General features: G+C 42.8%; 1 protein-coding gene across 1 annotated transcript; it reads right to left on the bottom strand.

Moving 5' to 3' along the window:
* Positions 1–1,259: 1,259 nt before the first annotated feature.
* Positions 1,260–14,171, bottom strand: glsl (glutaminase like; the record flags this gene model as incomplete). The annotated part of the gene is made up of 21 exons (XM_083654698.1): positions 1,260–1,374; positions 2,602–2,742; positions 2,861–2,922; positions 3,457–3,549; positions 3,681–3,812; positions 4,338–4,514; positions 5,005–5,055; positions 5,836–5,902; positions 6,145–6,203; positions 6,282–6,326; positions 6,419–6,477; positions 6,956–7,119; positions 7,237–7,304; positions 7,601–7,730; positions 8,025–8,137; positions 9,137–9,203; positions 9,529–9,664; positions 10,152–10,326; positions 10,982–11,031; positions 12,648–12,748; positions 14,125–14,171. The coding sequence occupies 21 exons, from the start codon at positions 14,169–14,171 to the stop codon at positions 1,287–1,289; spliced, it is 2,025 nt and encodes a 674-aa protein (XP_083510824.1). The 3' UTR covers positions 1,260–1,286.
* Between the last annotated feature and the right edge of the window lie 9,846 nt (positions 14,172–24,017).

Raw genomic sequence — 24,017 nt, 5'->3', positions numbered from 1 at the left:
ATGTACTGTATAGATTGATAAGACTGATATGTACTGTATAGACTGATAAGACTGATATATATGTACTGTATAGATTGATAAGACTGATACATATGTACTGTATAGATTGATAAGACTGATATGTACTGTATAGACTGATAAGACTGATACATATGTACTGTATAGATTGATAAGACTGATATGTACTGTATATACTGATAAGACTGATACATATGTACTGTATAGATTGATAAGACTGATATGTACTGTATAGACTGATAAGACTGATACATATGTACTGTATAGACTGATAAGACTGATATATATGTACTGTATAGACTGATAAGACTGATACATATGTACTGTATAGATTGATAAGACTGATATGTACTGTATAGACTGATAAGACTGATACATATGTACTGTATAGACTGATAAGACTGATATATATGTACTGTATAGACTGATAAGACTGATACATATGTACTGTATAGATTGATAAGACTGATATGTACTGTATAGACTGATAAGACTGATACATATGTACTGTATAGATTGATAAGACTGATATGTACTGTATAGACTGATAAGACTGATACATATGTACTGTATAGATTGATAAGACTGATATATATGTACTGTATAGACTGATAAGACTGATACATATGTACTGTATAGATTGATAAGACTGATATGTACTGTATAGACTGATAAGACTGATACATATGTACTGTATAGATTGATAAGACTGATATGTACTGTATAGACTGATAAGACTGATATATATGTACTGTATAGATTGATAAGACTGATACATATGTACTGTATAGATTGATAAGACTGATATGTACTGTATAGACTGATAAGACTGATACATATGTACTGTATAGATTGATAAGACTGATATGTACTGTATAGACTGATAAGACTGATACATATGTACTGTATAGACTGATAAGACTGATATATATGTACTGTATAGACTGATAAGACTGATACATATGTACTGTATAGATTGATAAGACTGATATGTACTGTATAGACTGATAAGACTGATATGTACTGTATAGACTGATAAGACTGATATGTACTGTATAGACTGATAAGACTGATACATATGTACTGTATAGATTGATAAGACTGATATGTACTGTATAGACTGATAAGACTGATACATATGTACTGTATAGATTGATAAGACTGATATGTACTGTATAGACTGATAAGACTGATACATAATGTACTGTATAGATTGAAAAGCCTGATATGCACAGTATGGTGTCGTGTTCTTGATGGATGCGGCTGGATCATGGGGGCCCCTGCGGCCCCTGCAGCAGGCGAACTGCAGCTTCTTGGTTGTGCCTCCTGGCCTCCTGCAGAGGAGAGCTCCCCCACCTGGTGGAACCACAGAACTATATCAAACACAGTGTAAATAAAAGGCTCCTAATAGCATTAAACAGACTACAAACCCAGTCACGTTTAAGGCAAAACTGAAACACTGCTTTTAGATAATGTAGCTCTGTAAACTGTATATATATATATCTGGATGCTGATCTGGGCTGATGCTGCTCTCCCAAGATCTCCCTGCGGTGTCTAACCGCCAAAGACTAATAACAATACTTTATTCTCAACATTCTTTCTGTAGTAAATTATTCACTTTATTGTAATAAATATCACTTTATTCATCCTTTGGTCTCTAGTCTCTCCTGATTGAAATGTAGTTCTCAACGTAAGTTCAAGCAGGAAGACTATAATATCTTTTACACTTCCTTAATTCACTTTATATCTCCACTCTTCAATCTACTCACAAGATCATAATAAGCTGTCAATTTCCGGGTTTCAATGAACAATCAGCTGGTTGCCGCCCAGTCTCTGTTAACCAATTGCATAGTGTCACATCACTGCTCTCATCACCTCTCACCCTACGCACCTCCAGTGTAAGCCTATCACGTTGCTCCACAACGTAGCTCATTTAATGGACCAGTTTTAGTAGAATAAGAAGTGTGTACTTTAGCCTGTTGCCTGTGAGTGCCCAATGTGAATATTTTCTGTATATATATATTTTTTTTTGTGTGCTTTTATATGCTGCTAATGCTGTACTCGACACGTATACACCTCCACGACATCTAACAAGGACCGCGATGGAAATATGTCCTGTGACTTTTTGTGTGTTATCCTTGATGTTATTTTAACTATGTGTGTACATTGGTGTTGCATCATTGGAATTGTCCTTTTGAAGTGAATTGTCAAATAAACTAAACTAAAAAAGAAGAAGAGGAGGAGGGAATTATCCTGTATATAGAGTGCTAAATTCACGATCTCTTCCTCGTTCAGCATACGAACGAAGGGATTTCATCCACTATTCATTTTTCCATCAAGATTTCGTAAAATGCTTATAAATACAGATTTATTTAGTAAAACTCAGCAGCTATATTTAGAATCAGGAGACCCCCATGTTAATTTTTTATTTTCTAATGTAAATGGAAAAATGAATGGCGGATGAAATCCCTTGGTTCGTATGCTGAACGCGGTAGAGGGCTTTATTTGGCACTCTATTAAATAACTAAATACTGAGCTGAAATCCACAAATAAGATCCCATTGTCAAAGCCCAAGGTGCCCACCGGTCCCTGAGGGCGGGGTTTGCTCCGGCGTTGTCCAACAGGAAGCGGATGACCTCTATGTGACCCTCGGCAGCCGCCACGTGCAGAGCCGACCTGCCGTCATAGTCCACAGCGTTCACATCCACCCCAGACAGGAAGTATCTTCAGACAATCAGAGAAGAAGAGAAATGACAATCTTGAAGAATGACTTCAAGATTCACTCCGAACTACGACAGGCTTTGGGAAGCCAACTTATGTCAGTGCAGAGGAGTTCTGGTACCTTCTGAGGGACTGGACGTCTCCTTTAAAAGCTGCCAGCAGGATGTTCATGATCTGGTAGCCCTGCAGAGGAGAGGAGGCTGGTGCATATTTATCCTGTGGAGACTGACAGAGGCTGGTCTGGTGAAACCATCCTATTTCACTCAACGTATCAGTCTCGATTTCAGTGGGTGGGAGTACTTGCCTTGACAATCAATCTTTTCCCAAATCCAGTCGGTAGAACGGCGAAAAACGTCTTTTCTGCAGAGGAACTCTGTTGGTGCATACTCTTGTTCTTGTTTACTTGTTGTTATTGAGTCTATTTGTGCAAGCACTGTGTTTACTCTACTAATGTTAACTTTACCGCTCGTTGCCTCGGGAGACGCCATCACTGTTTTGTCAGTGGCGTCCCTGATTGGCCGGGTTACTTTGTCAACTACGCAGTCCCTGAGTTTGGCCCGGTTACATTGTAATTTCTGGAAATCAATGTGGGTGGCTGGAAGTCTAGACTTATCCGTGGAGCGAAACAGAATGTGAGGTCATGTGATCAAGATGGTTTTACCAGGCTAGAGAGAGGCTGGTCTGGGATCAGAATAAAGCAATGGAAACAGAGCTCACCTCAGACTCTGCCTTCCACTGCCGGTAGGCCAGAACCTGCCTGAACGGAGTCCTGATGTCAAAACTGTGCAGCTGGAACGTCGATATCAACTCCTGCAAATACAAATATCCCGACTGTTAGAAAGGAGCGGAAATCATCAACATCCTACATCACCTACATCTATCTATAACATCTATAACATATCTTCATTTCTAGATGAGATGCTGGGGGATGAAGGCATCACCTGGCAGAAGTGGACGGCCCTCCAGGGGTTTCCAGAGGCATCTAACTCAGGACAGAAAGCCATCAGTCCCAGAACACCAGGCACCACGGCCAGCAGGGAGCCATGGCTGCTGGACACTGCTGGTATGGATGTCTACAACACATAAAAGTGCACGCGCACACACACACACACACACATACACACACACACACGCACGCAAACAAACAAACACACATTCATACATAGACACACACACAAAATGGGAAATCATTACATCATCCTGCCACAACGGTGTGCCCTCTCCCAAATAAAGGAACATTGAGCAGCACGTTTACATGGACTGCAATATTCCGATATTAACCCAATTAAGACAATACTCTGAATAAGACACTGCCATGTAAACAGCATGTTTTGATTACCTTAACCCGAATAAGGTCATAGTCGGATTAAGACGTGGAGTATTCCGATCTTAGTCTCATTATTGAAGTGCATTGTAGACATGTACAGTAGAAACATGAATCATACTATGACGTCCTATCGGAGTTTTCGCAGCATTTTGCAACATTACAACTTGTATACAGAAGAAAAGATGGCAGCCACCAGCGAAAAGAAGTGCCAACATGTTGTCCCTAACATGACAGAAGTAACTGTGTGTGTTTAGTTGTTGTTTAGTTGGACCTTGTAGTGGAAGGTAGTGGAGTAATCCTTCATTCCCGCCACCTGCATCATGGACAGCATACTCCGCGTTGCTGCCGGCGACAGCACCTGGTCACCTGACAGCGGGCAGAGGCCCCCGTTGGCTAACGACGCGGCCATGGCGGCTCCTGATTCGCAGGTGACTTCTGTCGAGGCGCACTGTCAGACAGCAGAGACACAGAGACACGGTGAGACGGCTGAAGACTCTGCATGCTGAAGATAAGTTAGCCTGGTAAAAACCAGCCTGGTAAAAACCAGCCTGATAACGTGACCTCACATTCTGTTTTGCTCTACCTATCAGTCCTTCAGCCAATCAGCGTCGTATCCGGTCAAATCAAAATCCACTTGGAAGAACGGGGAAAACGTCTTTTCCACGGAGAAACTCTGCCGGTGCATACGACCGTGTAAACTCTACGAATGTTGACGTTACTGCTCGTTGCGGGTTGCTTCGGGAGCCATTACTGTTTGGCCGGTGACGGTGTCACCTACGAGGCAGGTCGGTCGCTGATTGGTCCGTGGACTTTGTAATTTCTGGAAATGGCTGGGGGTGGGCTGGACAGACTGAACCAAACAGAATGTGAGTTGACAGATCAGGATGGTTTACCGGGCTGAGGATAAGCACCCTTCAGAAGGAGGCGTGGTGTCGTACCTGCTGCATCAGATCCAAAGCGGCGTTGATGTCGGCCTTCTCTGGAAAACACTGAAAACACAAAATATGGGTTAGAGCCAGCAGGAGGCGCAGTGGTCCTCATCATTGACTGTATAAAAGATGGATTTGGCTCCACCAAAAGTGAAGCCAAAAACATCTTGTTCGCCCCAGGCTTGCTGCTGCTGATATAGGGCATAAATCCCGCTCCCTCCATGTTAGTGGATGAGACATGAGCTAAACTACAAAAATCAAAGTACAGGTCAAATAAATTTTTCCCAAAGATGGTTGGGAATAGTTATTTGATATGTCATGATTGACAGCTGTTCTCAAACCGTCATCCCGCTGCCGTCATAAGCCTTTGTTTACAATCTTATGTGGTGTATGTAAACACATTTACTGTACATGTACATTCCTTCATATATATACGTATTTAAAAATAGACACTTTACACCACTTATGGTATATAGTAGCTAAATGTACCCTTCTTGCCTTGCCTGTTTCTGACTTGTGCATACCTTTTTTCTTTATTTTTTTCTGTATGTGTACTTGGAGAGCAAAGCAAACTGGAGACCAATTCCTTGGATGTGTACATACTTGGTCATTAAAGCTGATTCTGATTTTGATGTCACATGTTGCTGACTATATTCTCAGAATCCCGATTTAAACTCAGAACTTTAAAAAAATTAAATAATAATTGCCCTAATCCTCTTCGGTAGTTTTAAATTGTGTGTGGTGTAAAATAAAATCTGGCTACCCTATCTGAATTCCAAGGTAATGGCAACCACTGTTTTAAAAAGCCAACAGTCCTGATGGAGTGGAGACAAACTTTACCTTCTTCTCCTGCAGGTAGAAGGACAGGGCGTGGAGCCGAACACTGGCCTTCCTGCTGCTCTGGTAGCTGACGGACACACACACACACACACACACACAAATTATTGACAATAAAAAAATCTATAACATACTGTATATATATAAGAAGTATGCACAGTCTCACCAGGAGGCATCATATTGTTAATAATAATTGCCAAAACAAGCTTATTTCCATTGTTCCATGAAACAGAACACTACTGTATGAGAGAGTATTAATAAACCTGAGTATTTCTATAAGTACTGCTCCAGTTCCTTAAGCATTGTGAGTACCTGGTGCAGTTTAAGTTGGCATGCTCCTTGTTGCAGAGCCTCCGGACGACGTTCAGCACCTACAGACAGGTAAACAGAGTCGGTGTTTGTGCCATGGGGGACTTTTGTAGTTTTTACCTGCCGTCTGGTCCACTTACTGAGTCATACTTCTCCTCCTCCTCTGCACACAGCCTCCCCGCCAGCTGGAGACAACAGAGCAGGGCATCAGAGGAAGTGACCTCACCGTCAACAGGAAATGGATGGACGGATGCGTGGGTGGATGAGTGAGAGTTACCTGCAGTAAAGACGTAGTCACGATGGCTCCGGTCTCCGTTAGCGGACTGTGAGGAATTCCTGTAGGGAGAAGAGTTAGTCATGCAGTCATGGTCAGGGGTCATGCCGCTGTTAGCCACTGCTAATGCTAGCTATAGTGACAGCTATTGTGCAGATCAAATGTGTTAACAACACGACAGTGATGGTTAGCTGGACAGACACATGTACTATGGTTAGCTATAGCTAGCTATAACAAGCTGATGCTGATCTAAAACAGTGGTTCCCAAACACCGGGCCGAAAGCATTTGCTACCGGGCTACGAGGAAACGATATGATTAGGCAAAAAAACGGAATAATAAACATATCATATCATAGGCTATTTGTGCTGTAATTACATTGAACTTGGCACGGTCTGTCTATGCTGTGACATATTGCTGCACATTTACTCACCCGTCACGCCCACAAGTGGCCACAACACACACACACACACACACACACACACACACACACACACACACACGGTAACAGAGCAGAATGATATTAGTTGATAGTGATGAACCTGTTTTGGTGAGGGTGAAGGGAGAGTCATATCTGGAGAACTCCTCCACTCCAACGTATCTGTGGACAAAGTCGGAGCCCAGCAGGTCCACCGCCACGCCGTAGACCAGCGGCCATGACACCTCGCCCAGAACCAGAGACCCCGCCCAGTCACCCAGAGACAGCCTGAGGGACAGACAGGAGGAGAGGACGACAGATGAACAGATGATGGCAGAGCAACTGGCTTTACTTTCGGGTGTACCTTTGATTCATTTTGACATTTTTTATTTCATTTCGACGCACCTCTGTCCATCCACAGTGCAGATGGAGACGCCCCACTTAGCGTTGTCCATGCCCTCCTTTTGCTTCTCCTGATTGGACAAACGGAACGGACGTCAGTTAGGTTTTGTTCATCATCTCTGAACCACTTTCATTTCCATCTCATCAAAAACATTGATTCAACACTATCCAAACACTTCAATGGCTTGTGTGTGTGTGTGTGTGTGGGGGGGGGGGGGGGGGGGGGGGGGGGGGCTCCACCTGTTGCTGTATTCATGTTACACTACATTATGTCTGGAAACTGATCCTAGAAGAATCTCAAGAGGATGATGAGGCAGGGTGGGGGGGGGGGTTGTGGGTGACCTCCAGGTGTCAGAGCAGAACTCACCTGGACAGACGACAGCTGGCGACACTTAGAAAACAACTTCTGTGTCTCTTCAGTGAAGGTGGAAAAATCTGGAATGACAAATCGTCCCTGCAGAGCTTTCAGGAGGAGGGACACGAATCCTGTGACACACCTAGACAAAAACACACAACATCTGAACTGAACTATATATATATATATATATATATATATATATATATATATATATATATATATATATATGACGTCAGCTTCAGTGGGAGATAGAGTAGTGTGTCATCTGCATAGCAGCAATGAAGAGAGATAGCAAATTTCTGAATGATTTGAAAACAGTAGCTTAAAAAAAATCATTGCACAAGTCACTCTGAGAACTGCTGTTTCTGACGGGATCATAAAAACTCTCATTCCTCATGTGGACTGTATGAACGGACATGAAGCGAGTTCTGACCTGTGGAAGGAGGATCTGTCCACGGTTCCCTCAGCATCCTGCAGTTTCCTCAGGTGGAAGAAACACTCTCTGAGCCGGGGGTCTGATCTGTGCAGACCGGAGCTCCAGACACCCTGACAGGACAAAACATGTGCACCTATAACCCTCAACTCACCCAGCAGTCCTGAACACAATCTCAAAAACATATATAGTGATAATCTGCATGATTCTTGTTTTTCTTTATTTTATTATACTCATTGCTTTGTGGTAAAGATATCGTTATAGGTTGTGGCTTATTATATTTCTTCTACCTTATTATATTTTGTCCAAAGAGCTGTTGCGGTTTCTGCAAACATAAAATGCATCACATTCTTTGCCTCTGATGGTTTTTCCTGGGACATAGGGAAACCCCTCATATGTGTTTAGAACAGCAAATATAAAAGCCTGGATATAGGTTGAGTCGCTGTTGAGCTATACCAGTCAGCAATAGAGACTATCAGAATATTACGCTTATTTATATGAAAAGGTTGCAGATTATTACTTTAAAAATAGATCACTAATGACCACATATAGCAGGAATGTAACGGTAATCTGTGTCCTCCAGTTCATCATGAGGCAAACAACCACCAATAGAAACAAAAATCCATAATTTTAGAAATGCATTAATGTATGCTTTTACATGTTAAAGGATATGGGTTTGACATAAATTATAAATTATATCGAAATTCAATACACAAATGTGACAATACCATGGAGCAGAAAAATGACCTCCATTTTATTCTGCTGTAGTAAATTATTGGTTGCACTTAATGACATTTTAAAATTGTTGTTTACATTCAGCAAACAGCAAATGGTATCGCTAGAAAGATTTGTGTCAGAAATAAACATAATTCTGCAGAGTCAGACTTTGTTCACTACAGTTTTTAGTTATTACGTCCTACAGTATCATGGTTGTAATAAAATAGGGAACCTCATGTCACATATCGAGAGTTAAGGAGATCACCCCATCCGTGATCTATGATGATGTATGAATCTATATTATAAAGCGATACGCCAGCCACAGAAGGTGGGTGAAGGGAGTTCAGTTAGGTTTGCCCTCCACCACAATGTCTCCTGCATGTGAGTGAAAGTACCTCAAAGAACTGGTTTGTGTTGATTCTTCCGTCAGAGGCGAAGCTGTCGAACAGCACGTCCGCCGCCCTGAAACGACACAGGCCCAGCGGTCAAACGGCAGGTTTGGCTGACAGCTTAGGGTTGGGTATCGTTAAAACATTTTCGATATTGATACCGGTACCGGTACCTTGACTTCGATACCGGTTCCTGAACGATACTTTTTTCCGATACTCTACTCTTTCTGCAATTTAAAAAATAATAATTTCAGTTGTAAAGAAAAAGTCCAAACTTTTCCATTTCAACAGTTATTTATTTAGAACATTATTTCATAATCTCGCGCTCGTATGCTGCTGTGCTATGCTCAAGTTCGATATCTCTACCGGCCCGAACAGAGAGTGAGTGACAGACTTACGCCCTGCGCTTGGACGGCCCCTGCTGGGGAGGGAACCAAGGCTGGGCGGGGGGGAAGCCTCTGTCCTCCGGCTGGACCACCGCCGTCTGGGGAAGAGGAGGCTTCAGACAGCCATTACTGACCGGCAGAGGGGCCGCTGCACAGACAGGCAGTTTGTTAGTATGATTACAGGTATTATGTTGTAGTAACAACTAAATTTTGATAGCACCATTCATACAGAATGCAACTCAAAACTTTACAACATGAAATAAAGGGATTAAAAGAATTACAAAATCAAATCCCCTTGTGAATGATGCAGGCGTCCCATCGGCCAATCAGTTACAAAATGTATCATCAATTCAAGCTCAGAGTGTTGGGGTAGCAGTAGCAGTTCAGTCATGACCTTTCAGAGTTTGACATGTTGTCCTTCAGGCCCATTACTGCAATTTATAAGGTGGATTTGTGCAGCATGTTTTGTGGCAATTTGACATACCGTCCAGCAGTTCAGTTATGGCCAAAACTCTTCAATCAGGCCAATCTAGCCAATTGGGTATGCATCCAAAAGACAGAACAGGACTACATAACAGAGTAGAGGACAATAAAGGCAGGACAGACAGAAATAACTGGTTTCAAGCTGTATGTACCTGCTGATCCAGGACTGACAAGGCTGACAGGTTTCTGGACCGGACTCTGGACCAGACCTTTGACGGGGTTCTGGAGTTGAGTCTGGACTGGACTTTGGACCGGAATCTGGACCGAGTTTTGGTGCTGGACTGGGTGCTGGATCAGGTTCCTGGGCAGGGGGCGGGGTGGCGTTTCCTTGGAAACAAACATCATGACAGACAGAGGAAGAAGTGTGTGTGTGTGTGTGTGTGTGTGTGTGTGTGTGTGTGTGTGTGTGTGTGTGTGTGTGTGTGAGAGAGAGAGAGAGATCACATTCCACAAATTGACCTTAAAGTCCCAATGAGATGAAAAATTATTGTCGCCTTGTTAACAGATTTTCTTAGATAATTAAGCAATATCACACTATACAGTACAACAGCATGACCTCTAGTGTGATATTGCTTTTATACAACGGTTGTAAAAGCTATTGATCAAGTAATAACTTAAAAGTAGATTTTAAAAGTAATTTGAGACAACAGCTGATTTGTGTCTGTTATTTGTCTCGGCCAACAAAAACAGTTCCCGATTGTTCTAATGCTATCAAGGGTGGTGACTTCATTATGCACCAGGTGCCATAAATACAAATTCTAACCACTACAAACATCACAGAGGAGGATCAACTCTTTGATCTACAGATCAGAGTTTGACACTAGGAACACAGTGTGTGTGTGTGTGTGTGTGTGTGTGTGTGTGTGTGTGTGTGTGTGTGTGTGTGTGTGTGTGTGTGTGTGTGTGTGTGTGTGTGTGTGTGTGTGTGTGTGCGTGTGCGTGTGTGCGTGTGAGAGAGAGAGACAGGTTAAGGCAGGTCTACCTGGTTGTCAGCGTTCCTCTGATGGCTCCTGTCTGACATCCGGCCATCTTCTGCCAGAGAGAAGAGCAGAGAGCCCTTTCATCTGTCAGCTGTTTCTGTTGTTACTAAAACAAACACTCACAGGCTTTCGTTTCTGAGCTGTTGACAAATCACATGTCATCTTTCTCTGTTGTGTTAAGGCCACACCCACCCAGTGTTCAGAGTAACTAGGTGACTAGTTACTGGAATCAAACTACTTTGTGCAGTAACTAGAAATCTACAGTAAGTAATTACTTTTTAATTAACTCAATTACTGAAATGTAAACGAGCTAGTTACTTGTTACCTTAGGACATGAAAATAGTGGACAACTTCAGAGGTTTATCCGGTTTATGATCCTCAGACCTAGTCCGGGGAAAGACGCAGCATCCCAGCTGCAATGACCTTGAGTAGGCTAGAAGCTCCAGAGGCTAATAACCTTGAGTAGGCTATAAGCCCCAGAGGCTAATGACCTTGAGTAGGCTATAAGCCCCAGAGGCTAATGACCTTGAGTAGGCTATAAGTCCCAGAGGCTAATGTACTTGAGTAGGCTATAAGCCCCAGAGGCTAATGACCTTGAGTAGGCTATAAGTCCCAGAGGCTAATGACCTTGAGTAGGCTATAAGGCTTATAGCCTACTCAAGGTCATTAGCCTCTGGGACTTATAGCCTACTCAAGGTCATTAGCCTCTGGGGCTTATAGCCTACTCAAGGTCATTAGCCTCTGGGGCTTATAGTATAAGCCCCAGAGGCTAATGTCCTTGAGTAGGCTTATAGTATAAGCCCCAGAGGCTAATGTCCTTGAGTAGGCTTATAGTATAAGCCCCAGAGGCTAATGTCCTTGAGTAGGCTATAAGCCCCAGAGGCTAATGACCTTGAGTAGGCTATAGTCCCCAGAGGCTAATGACCTTGAGTAGGCTATAAGCTCCAGAGGCTAATGACTGGCGCCTCGTGGGTTAATGTCGTATGTCCTGGTGCCTCGGGGGTTAATGTCATATGTCCTGGTGCCTCGGGGGTTAATGTTGTATGTCCTGGCGCCTCGGGGGTTAATGTCATATGACCTGGCGCCTTGGGGTCAATGTCGCATGAGCTGGCGCCTCGTGCAGCGATATTACATACAAAGTCAATGCAAGAAATGAGCAAATAGTAGATGTGATATCGCCCGGGTGGCGTGAAAGAGGTCAGTGACACAAATTTTCACGGTAGGAATGACACCATTTTCACCTCATCGCCCGTTTGCTTGTGAAATTTGTCAACTTTGGCGATTCGCGCGAGTGAAGCTTTTGTTGGCCTTGGTGTAAACGCACGGTTAGTGTGTTAAACACACGGTTAGTGTGTTACACTGTCAAATGAATGGGGAAAACTGAAATAAAAAGGGTTCAAAAGATTCAACGGTGAAGCCATTGCCCGTCCCTCCAGCCAATCAGCAGCTCTGTGGTGAGGAGTCTGGACAGAGCAGAAACTCTTAGTTTAGCTCCCAGCAAGCTCCGCCCACAAGAAAATACCTAAGACACCACTAATCACAGGGTGGTTCACATCTCACGCCCACACACGCACGCAGACGCACACACCCACACACACACACACACGCGCGCGCACACACACACACACACACACACACACACACACACACACACACACACACACAGACCTTTCATATCTGGGTCTTTATTGGGCTCCAGCAGTTTGTTGCCGTCCAGACCACCGTAGCGTTTCCTCCATTTGCGTCTCAGAGAAGGAGTCCTCTGCAAGCTACACAGTAAACACAGCAATTATCTACTTAGACGTTCATTTAAAATTTTAAAACCCTCCAGCAAGTCAAGTAGCTATAAAAAAGATGAAAGCAAAAAACAACAATAGAAATCAGGTTTTTGCATGCAGAATTATTTCAGCTTTAACCATTGAGAAGTCATATAGCTTACAACATCATATAAATAAATAACCAATGCATTATATACTTGTCCATTATTAGGCAAAGCACTACTATTATTACCGCTACAGCTACAGCTACTGCTACCACTACTAGGCTACTGTGACCACTATTTCTAATAATACTAGTACACTTTAGTTGCTGACCATTTGGTTTTTGTGCTGTCACATTATTAAGGGCTTCAAGTCCTGATTAAAACATCACAAAACATCAGATTACATCAAAGAACCAAACAAAACAGAGAAAGACACAAATAATAAAGTGGACAAAATATTAGGAACAGCTGCTGCTGTCTGTGTCTCCATGAATCAGACTGATCAGGTTTACCTGACCCTTTACTAAAATGAGCTGCTGTGATTGGTGGAGATGATGTTTGGTGTCCTGATCTAAACCTTTCTGACAGCAGCCAGCATGAACCTGAGCTGGAATCAGTACAGTTCTGCTCAGGAGTAGAAGCAGTCTCGTACCCAAATGTTAGTGCACACAGTTAGCACCCAGCAGACATTGTTTGTTTATGGGACTCATGAGCGCAGACATCACCCAATGTCGATGATGTCAAAACGCTGATAATCAACCAGCGATTAATCGTCTCTCATTAAGCAGAAGGCCTATACTGACCCAGGGTCTTCTCTCTCTTCCCTGTCTGTCACTAAGCAGAAGGCCTATACTGACCCAGGCCCTTCTCTCTCTTCCCTGTCTGTCACTAAGCAGAAGACCTACTGACCCAGGGTCTTCTCTCTCTTCCCAGCTGTCTTCCCTGTCTGTCACTAAGCAGAAGACCTACTGACCCAGGGTCTTCTCTCTCTTCCCAGCTGTCTTCCCTGTCTGTCACTAAGCAGAAGACCTACTGACCCAGGGCCCTCTCTCTCCTCCCAGCTGTCTGTCACTAAGCAGAAGGCCTACTGACCCAGGGCCCTCTCTCTCCTCCCACCTGTCTTCCCTGTCTGTGTGGGGCTCGTCTGGTAGGGCTCTGCCACGTCTCAGCCTGTCCCTCACCAACTCAGCAGGAATGTCAAACTGGAAGGCTTCCAGATTTACGGCGGCTTCGTATCGTTACATAGAAAAGCCTGAGCATTATTTGTTTAGGACCTGAGCAACTGACCTCCCAACAGGCAGCACGAGGCAACAAGCAGACAGAATAAAGCAGGCAGAGTCACTCTGATCAAACAAGGTCGTTTTGGTAAATCCTCTTCCTTACCACAGGTACGAGCTGTCCTCTGCCTCCTGGCTCTGGCTGTTCTCCATGGAGGATTCGACCTGCGTAGTCCAGCTATTCTGTGAAAGGGCCTTCCTGTTACAGGCAGTTAGTGCAGCGACTGGCTGCCTCAGTGAGCCTGTCTGCAGGCTATAAACTTTCCTTAATGAACGGGATGGTTAGGAAGGGAGGGGAGAGCAGCCAGCGCCTCCAGACACTCCCAGCTGCACCGCTGAGCTCTGCACTTACATGTACCACACACTGCTAAACAAAGAAAACGCCAATTATGCAATGATGTCAGCAGAAAGACAATACAAAATGGGAAACAAATTAGAAGAAACCACAGAAACTTTAGAAGTTAAGCAACAGCCAAACAGGACAAAGTATCTAAAAGACTTTAAGCTCATTGACTGAGAATGAAAAGTGTTGCTGTTACATGTGTTTCAGTAAAGGTTTATATAAAAACTTTGGTTAAAAAAAATGTCTTTACTTGCATTTCGCCTAAGTACATTTCATACAGACCGTAATGTGATGGGGGGCAATTTGTACAGATATTGGGGCTAATTCATAAAACTCCACGGTAACAATAATTCTGCACCATTGTAATGTTCCCTGATTCATAAATTTAATAGATCACACTAAGGATGTCCGATATTGGCTTTTTTGCCAATATCCGATATTGCAACTCTTAATTTCCGATTCCGATATTAACCGATACCGATATATGTGGGCTTTTTTCCACCAAAGCTAATTTCAGGTAACAACATCACATCTCCTGTCGTGGAATTAACACATTATGCCTACTTTTAATGTGATGCCCCACTGGATGGATTCATGAATGCAACAAGGCTTTCCAAATGTAAACATTATCTGTGCAAAATAAGAAAACTACTTCAAGAGCTTGATGTAGATGCATGTCATGTTAAAGTTGTGTCATTATTGCCATAAAAACTGATACCAGTTCTGTAAAAAATTTGAAAATAAAATATTGGAAAAAAACAAACAAAATGAAAACAAAAACAACTATAGCCTACCGATATTTTCCGATATTACATTTTTATGCTAATATCGGCAGGCCGATAATATCGGACATCCCTAGTTCACACCATGACTACCCTGACGGAGTCATGTTACTGCTGCACTATCCTCAGCTGTAGACCATGGTGTAGCCCAAATTTAGGGATCGCAGGGTGAAAATCACATGATTTGTGGGGAAACAAGTCAGCACTATGAATTTGACAGATGTGTGAGCTTCCCTCATATTGAACACAGGGGGAAGGTTATCCCACATTCTGATTCAGACAGACGTGTGAGCTTCCTTTCCTTTCATGCAGATTACTACATGTGTAAATGTTTACAGTGTAAACATGTGCCGGAAATGGTGGAAATATCAAAACACTGTAAAAAAAACTACAGATTTGAAGCCTTAACTCCAAGATGTATGCTTAACATCAGGCAACTGTCTTTATAAAAAATAGGTCATTATTCTCAAGCTGTTCTGCACACACACACACACAACATAATTAACATTGTGGTTTGGTTTGACTGTGTGTGTGTGTGTGTGGGGGGGGGGGGGGGGTAAAGAAATACTGCATGTGATGTGTTCATTGATTGACTGAATTTAATTAATTAAAAAAATCAGTTTCTGCTCTGTAAATAGTTTACTCTTGTGACCAAAAACACTGATCCAAAGCTCAGTTCTGAAGCTATTCTGTAAATTTGGGGAGGAACAACAAAAAATGAAAAATAGAAAAGTAGCTAGGCAGTTGGCCCTACTACAAAAACCAAAGGCACTCAGTCTACAAGTTAAAAAGCCTTATTTATGAATGGCTTTTTAAGGGGGGGGGGGGGGGTGTCAGAGTCAGTATACCCTCTGAAAAAAGGTAGACTACACCGCTGGTCTGTCTCTCTGGGATGCAGCTCCAAACCTCCAGACAGCTGCCAGCTGCAACAATATACCGTGTCACACCTGGAGCGCTGTTTCTGCGTCCCTCCCTGCCACTGACCCAATCCCTCCACGAGGCATTGGCTTGTTGGCAGTGTTACATAAAGAAAAGAAGTCGCACACTCAAAATCTCCTCTGCTGTGTTTTAATGGTTACACCAACATGTTTCGGCGAAAGTGCCTTCGTCAGGGTGCAGTACAACATAAGGAGGTGTGACCCTTTTTATAGGGCACACCTTCTCCAATCAGTTGCAGGTGAGACAATTACAAAAAAGGGTTAAAACACTATACAAATACAATAAGGTACAGATTTTCATTTCCAACAAACAATCCAATGATCTGTTTTAGGAAAAAGCATTTTACAATTACAATACACAATCATTAATATTTTTTTTTAATGTGATGCCAAACAAGGCATCTATTTAGGCAACAAAGTTGGCCTAATTGTCTCAATTTACACAGCAATTCAATAATACAAAGAAACGGCCTAAGGTCATAATCAATATTTAAACCATTAGGAGAATGTGTATTTAGTTCATACATCCAGTATGCTTCTCTTCGTAACAGGTTCCGTTCTAGATCTCCTCCTCTCCTAGACAAAAATATGTTTTCAATCCCTGTATAGCGGAGTGATGAGAGAGTGATTAGCTTCCATGAAATGGACTGCAATGGGAGAAATTTCATCTTTACGTCTAATAGCACTGCGATGTTCTGCAATTCTTTGCTTAAGTTGACGTTTTGTTTGACCAACATACCCCTTTCGACAGGAGGAACAAGTAAATATATCACTTCCTTTGTAGTACATGAAATAACTCCTCTAACAGGTATCTTCTTACCTGAATGTGGGTGTCGAAATAATTGTTTTTTCTACGTGCTATTGCACTGTGCGCATGCACCACATTTATAATTACCATTAGGAATAGGAGTTAAGAGAGTTTGAGAGGACATAGGAGTAGGAGGAAGATCTGAAGCAGTACACATATCACTTAAATTGCGGCCCCTTTTAAAAACCACCAGAGGGGGCTCTTTATATAAGTGTTCAATATGTTTATCAGAATTCAAAATATGCCAGTGTTTCACTGCCACTGTTTAAATTGTTCCGCACACTTAGTGTATTTAGTGCTGAAAACAATTACATCTGACTTCTTTTTTGGACTAGGTTTTAGAAAATCTCGTTTTTTTGAGATTTTTAATTTAGCCCCTTCAAGTTTTCTTTTTATAGCCTCTTGTTTCAAATTTAGCCAGCATTTTGGAAGAATTATGCTCAAAGTCAGTGTCTTTGGTGCAGATGCGTTTCACGCGACATAATTGGCTGTATGGCAAGCTCTTTTTCAAGGGAAGAGGATGGTGGCTGTCGGCCCTAAGTAATGTATTGCGGTCTGTCTCATTTTATTGTTGGCAGTGTTGCCAGATACCGGTAGGCTATATGGTGAGTTTCAACCCCCATTTGGTGCTCCAAAGGGCCACAAACCTGGCAACCACACAGTTTGACACCGCAGTGAGGGAATGGTTTTGACATGATTGTATTATTTCTATCAGCTGCGAGCCGCCAATGAAAGAGTCTAGAGCCGCCATCGTCTCGCGAGCCACACAGTGGAGGTGCTCTCCACCAGATCAGATGCAGCGGTGGTTCTTCAGCTGACCAGACCAAGTGAAGTTTGTCTTACAACAGTCACACCAGTATGGCTTTTCTCCAGTGTGAATGCGTTGATGTCGTGTTAGGCAACCTGGGTGAGTGAAACTGCGCCCACATTGTTCACAGTTATATGGCTTATCTCCACTGTGAATGCGTTGATGTGTTTTTAGGATATTTGAACGAGTGAAACTCTTCCCACATTGTTCACATTTATATGGCTTCTGTCCACTGTGAATGAGTTGATGTGATATTAGGTTACCTATCCGACAGAAAGATTTCCCACATTGGTCGCAGCAGTGTGGTTTCTGTCCACTGTGAATGCGTTGATGTATTTTTAGTTGACCTGACTCTCTGAAGCTGTTCCCACATAGTTCACAACGGTATGGCTTCACTCCACTGTGAATGAGTTGATGTCTTGTGAGGTCACTTGACTGACTGAAAGCTTTCCCACATTGTTCACAGCAGTGTGTTTTCTGTCCACTGTGAATGCGTTTATGTCGTGTTAGGGGACCTGAGGCAGTGTAACTCCTCCCACATTGTTCACATTTATATGGTTTGTCTCCACTGTGAATGCGTTGATGTCTTATTAGGTCACATGACTGACTGAAGCATCTCCCGCATTGTTCACAGGAGTGTGGTTTCTCTCGAGTCGTGTGAATGAGTTGATGTGCTCTTAGGTTACCTATCCAACGGAAAGTTTTCCCACATTGGTCACACCAGTATGGCTTCTCTCCAGTGTGAATGCGTTGATGTAGTGTTAGGTCACCTGACTGACTGAAACTCCTCCCACATTCTTCACAGCAGTGTGGTTTCTCTCCACTGTGAACGCGTTGATGTCTTGTTAGGTCACTTGAATGACCGAAGCATCTCCCGCATTGTTCACAGGAGTGTGGTTTTTCTCCAGTGTGAATGAGTTCATGTGTCGTTAGGTCACTTGACTGACTGAAAGATTTCCCATACTGCTGACAGGAGTAGGGGTTCTCCTCTGTATGAACTCTCTGATGTTCCTTTAACATTTGCAGTCTTGTGAATGCTTTGTCACACTGCTGACAGGAGTGACGTTCAGGTCTGTTGGTGTGTCTCTGTTTCATAGAGAAAGATATAAAGAAACATCAGGACAGAGACAGAGGAAACAAGTAAGGCTAAAAACAACCTGGCGAAACTGACACCTCGGAACTGAAAATGGCTAACCTAACTTGGGGCGAGGCACAACAAATGCTCTAATACAGGTTTGTATGGAACTTACATCGATAAGAACCGAAGTCTAATAGGTTGTACTGCAACATCGTGACAGCCACACTGTTGTCAAAAAAGCACAAGAGCTTTGTCTCTTGCCTAAAATACTCTGTCTGCGTTACAGCCGGGAACCGGCGTAATGTTAGCTTAGCTGCAAGCCACATTATTTATTAGCGCAACAACCGGCCAACGGATTTCAAAGCTGATGGGCTTATTGGAAAGAGCATGAATTGAAATGGTTAACAAGCAAAGGTTTTGGTCACTCAGTGGCGTTTTGAGCCGGCGAAGTGGTTACAGCAGCCGGCAGCGTGCTAGCTAGCTAGTTAACATGCTAACTCGTCCTCACTCAGAATCTAATTGACATGACGTATAACTATAGCGTTGCATTGAGTCATACGTCATCATTCCATTTGACCAACTAGTTAACTTTTTGAACTTGAGCACAAAATGAAGTTGTCAAAAAAGTATTTGGCGAACAGTGTGGCTAAGCAACATTGTCAGGGCATGACTCCAACCTATCATCGCTGCCGGGCGGAAACCTCGTATCTCCAAAACGGCAACTTTTCAGGAAATGAAAAGAAAAGTGTTTTTAAAATACTGAACACCACGTCGTCAAAGTTGGCACATGTCTTCATTATAGTCAGTTTCCCACTGGATGTGTCTTAACATTATTAATATCTTACCTGAATAAGCTCAAATGGTGTTACAGGATTATCAGTCCAACTTTGAGGCACTTTCTCCGGGGCACGCAGCCTCGTACAGCTGCTCGCCTTCTGGAGCACACAGCAACTCCTGAGCTCCTCCAGCAGTGACCTCGAGCCCTCTCCTACGCCGAGTTAGAGCCACCGTCCCGGAGGCACACACCCTCTCACTAACGCTAACATTCGTCTCATCAGAAACACTTCGATCAGCACAATTTAAATGGGTTTGCAGCCTGGGGATAAATTTGATTTTTTTTTATTGATCTATTTACATCAGACGAAGACAGAAATAAACAAAACAAAGTCAGAAATACACGGCGTGTCTGCCCGTGTCTGTTTTCAGGGTATAATTCTCCTGCCTGGGGGGCTTGAGACAGAGGTAGGGGGTGGATCTTCGAGGTTTGAGTGACAGTTTGAGGGCGAATGGAGTTACGAGAATTACTCACAAGATCGTTTTAATGCTTAATGCTTTTCCACTGGTTATATTTTGCAAAACCCACAGACAAACGTGAAGGGTGACAGCGACGATATGAAATATCTTAAAAATAACAAAATACACAGGAGGGGAGACAGACTGACAGTATACAGTATATGTATGTATGCAAGTATATATATATATATATATATGTATTTCCATTGATGAATTTAAAGCAGCTACAAGAACTTTTAACTGGTTATAAAACATTCTAAATGTAATGGTTTCGGATACCCCGAAACCATAATGCCTCCGGCTCTGCTATAGCCGGTGGAGGCATGAAAAGTTAGCTGGATAAAACAGCTAGCATCACGTTGGCCTGGATGAATAAAGCAATATACAATAAAAAAGACCCAGTTTGGTGTTGTAACCTGAACACTTGAACTTCCTGGGTTGGTAAGACAGAGTGAAGCTTGTTCCTCCTGCGGATAGTGGAGACGCTCTGCAGCAGATCAGATGCAGCGGTGTCTCGTCAGCTGTTTAGACCAAGTGAAGTTTGTCTTACACCGGTCACACCAGTATGGCTTCTCTCCAGTGTGAATGCGTTGATGTAGTGTTAGGTCACCTGACTGACTGAAACTCCTCCCACATTCTTCACAGCAGTGTGGTTTCTCTCCACTGTGAACGCGTTGATGTCTTGTTAGGTGATATGAGTGACTGAAATGTTTCCCACATTGTTCACAGCAGTATGGCTTCTCTCCAGTGTGAGTGCTTTTATGTGCTTTTAGGTGAGCTGAGTTACGGAAACCTTTCCCACATTGTTCACAGCAGAATGGTTTTTCTCCGGTGTGGATGCGTAGATGTGCTCTTAGGTTATTTGACTGATTGAAAGATTTTCCACATTGGTCGCAGCAGTGTGGTTTCTGTCCTGTGTGATTGTGTTTATGTCTTGTTAGGCTACCTGAGTGAAGGAAACTCCTGCCACATTGTTCACAGCAGTATGGCTTCTCTCCAGTGTGAATGTGTTGATGTATTTTTAGGTGAGCTGAGCTACGGAAACTTCCCCCGCATCGTTCACAGCAGTATGGTTCCTGTCCCCTGTGAATGTGTTGATGTGCTCTTAGGTTACGTGACCGACTGAAAGATTTCCCACACTGCTGACAGGAGTAAGGTTTCTCTCCTGTATGAACCCTCTGATGTTCCTTTAACATTTGAAGTCTTGCGAATGCTTTGTCACATTGCTGACAGCGGTGGCGTTTGGCTCTGTTGATGTCTCTCTGCTACATAGAGAAAGATATAAGGACAGAGAAGGACAGAGAAATAGTGTAAGTGTGTATTTTATAATTTGACTAGAAATATCTCGCGCTCATTTCTAGCGTGCCTCACGTTGGTTTTACAAAATGTAAGCAGTGGAAAAGCATTGCAACGATCTTATGAGTAAGTCTCGCAACTCCATTCGCCCTCAATCTGTCGCTCAAACCTCGAAGCTCCTCCCCCTACCTCTGTCTGAAGCCCTCCAAGCAAGAGTATATAACAGACATGGGCAGATGCTCCTTGTATTTCTGACTTCGTTGTTTGTTTGTTTCTGGCTACATCTGATGATCAATAAAATGTTTTGGAATTATCCCTAGGCTGCAAACTCATTTAAACTATGCAGATCAAAGTGGTTTCTGACGAGAGTAATGTTAGCTTAAGTCGGCCTGGGAGCAGCCGCGCGTGCTCGTGTGCTCCAGAAGGGTTGCAGCCATGCGAGGCTGCTCGCCCCGGAGAAAGTGCCTCAAAGCCGGACTGATAATCCTGTAACACCATTTGAGTTTATTCAGGTAAGATATTAATAATGTAATGACAGCCATGGGATCAAATACATGCACATTTCTTTGGAGGCCCAAAAATTGCATTTTGAATGGGAGACAAATAGGACAGTGAGTATTTCTTATACAGGGGGACAGAAAATGTCCTCAATGGTATGAGTGTCACATAAAAAATAAAAAAACACCCGAGCCTAATTTCATACCGTTTGGACTAACAATCTGGAAATTAGCTTAATACGAACATTAACAAAGGCAAATTCGGGCCAGGATCATGTGTGTCATGTAGCAACCAGGCGACCTCGTGCAAATCAAGCAAGTCCATTTGAGGAAACCACATCTTTCAACAGCCCAAGTTTGGCAGGTTTAAAGATGTGTTTTTGATATCTTCAATCTCGGAACATACGCAGAACTTCTCAACAGAATCAGTTTCAGAGAAAAACATGAAGACCTTCTTAATGAAGACTTGGCCGTCTTACAGTCAAGAGTCAAAATACGAGATGAGGATGAAACCACCAAAAATATTTGTCATGACATAATCACTGATGACATGATCACTATCCATTATCCGTTCCTGACTGAATGAATGAATGAATGCACCCCACACTCACCCCAAAAAGGCTTCTCTTGACCACACGCTGCTGCGCACGTGGTAAAAAGTACATGATTTTTCCCCAAGAGGACATTTTTAGGTTTTTCTTTTTTAGATTTGTAGATAACTGCAGCTCATCAAGAATGCAGCTGCCAGGATGCTAACCAGGACTAATAGCATATTAGCATGGACACACTATACCGACAGTCAAAGTCGTCAGATCGCTGTTCTGTTCAGATTACGGAAATTGCTGTCTTGTAATCGGGAGTCTTTCAGTCGTTGTGGTCTTCACACTATATGACTGGGTGGCAACAGGGGATCACACAAGATATTTCACCAGGAGAATTCCTCTACAGGATTCCTACACATTTTGCATTTCAAAATTCCATACTTTTCCCAGACTCAAGGTTCTTTGTGGTCCTATGTATATATGCAATTCAAAAATATTGCTGCATTTTCTTTCAAACTAATTTGGTCATGGATGTTCGGATTTGGTAGTTATACGGCGCTTGGGGCACAGCTGTTTTGCAAGCTGTGACGTACAGGCAGCTCTGCGTAGGAGTGTGCTTTCGTTCAGTCGCAAGCCAAACTTGTTGCCTCGCTTAGCTGGCTCTGGCCTGCTCTCTCACACAGTGGTCAACATTTTTGGCTGCCTGCTCCAACACCATGAAAAAACACTCTGCCTGTACATGTATGATCATGTATGAACAGAATCGGTGCAATAGTCTGAAAACAAATACTCTTTTCTTTTTTCCATACTCATGCAGACGTGGAAATTACTAAAATCAATAGTGTGATCCTGCCACACGCTACATCCTGCTGGTGAAACAATCAACCAGGAATTAAAACGTTTCTATTCGTCAGGAATATTTGTACTTATTTGTATCTTGAAAATGTTCTTTTAGATGTGATTTTAATGCAGTCTTTTTATTTGTATTCTTTTTTATTTTATTGATGGAAAGCACTTTGAATTATGTTATGCATGAAATGTGCTAAATAAATAAACTTGCCTTGTTAAAGTTACCAACAGATTAACATCAACATGTTTTTTCTCACCTCTTCTGAAGAATTCATCTTGCTTGCTTCTGCCATGGCCAACACCAAATTCAACACAGTGGTCCCGAACCAAGACAAAATGGCCGACAACGTTCCTCTCCTCTCCCACCAATCAGGCCTGACATGATCAAAGAGAGACAGTTGGTAAGACAGCACACACCGCCCACAGAAACAGCAATAATAATAACCGAAATTCCCATACAAAAATTCCATTGACTTTTACAGGACTTCCGGGTAGCCTACATCCCTGGCCAGTGTTGGGGAGTAGTGAAGTACATGTAGTTGAACTACATTTTTCAGTAGCTTGCTTGCTGGTAGTTAAACTACATTCATATTTGTGTAGTGAGTCAAGTAGTTCAACTACTTTTTGGTCATTTTTGTGTAGTTTAACTACTCAAACTACAATTTTGGGCAATAAAATGAAAGGAATATAATATATTTTTTATTTTACCATTACTGTTGAACCAGAACTCCCTTTTTCTTTCGTCTTGATCGCTTTGAAGGCAGC

Source organism: Poromitra crassiceps (assembly GCF_964638095.1).
Source record: "Poromitra crassiceps genome assembly, chromosome: 18".
Lineage (NCBI taxonomy): Eukaryota > Metazoa > Chordata > Actinopteri > Beryciformes > Melamphaidae > Poromitra > Poromitra crassiceps.
Note: the sequence above shows the minus strand (reverse complement) of the source record. Positions and strands in the feature narration are given on the sequence as shown.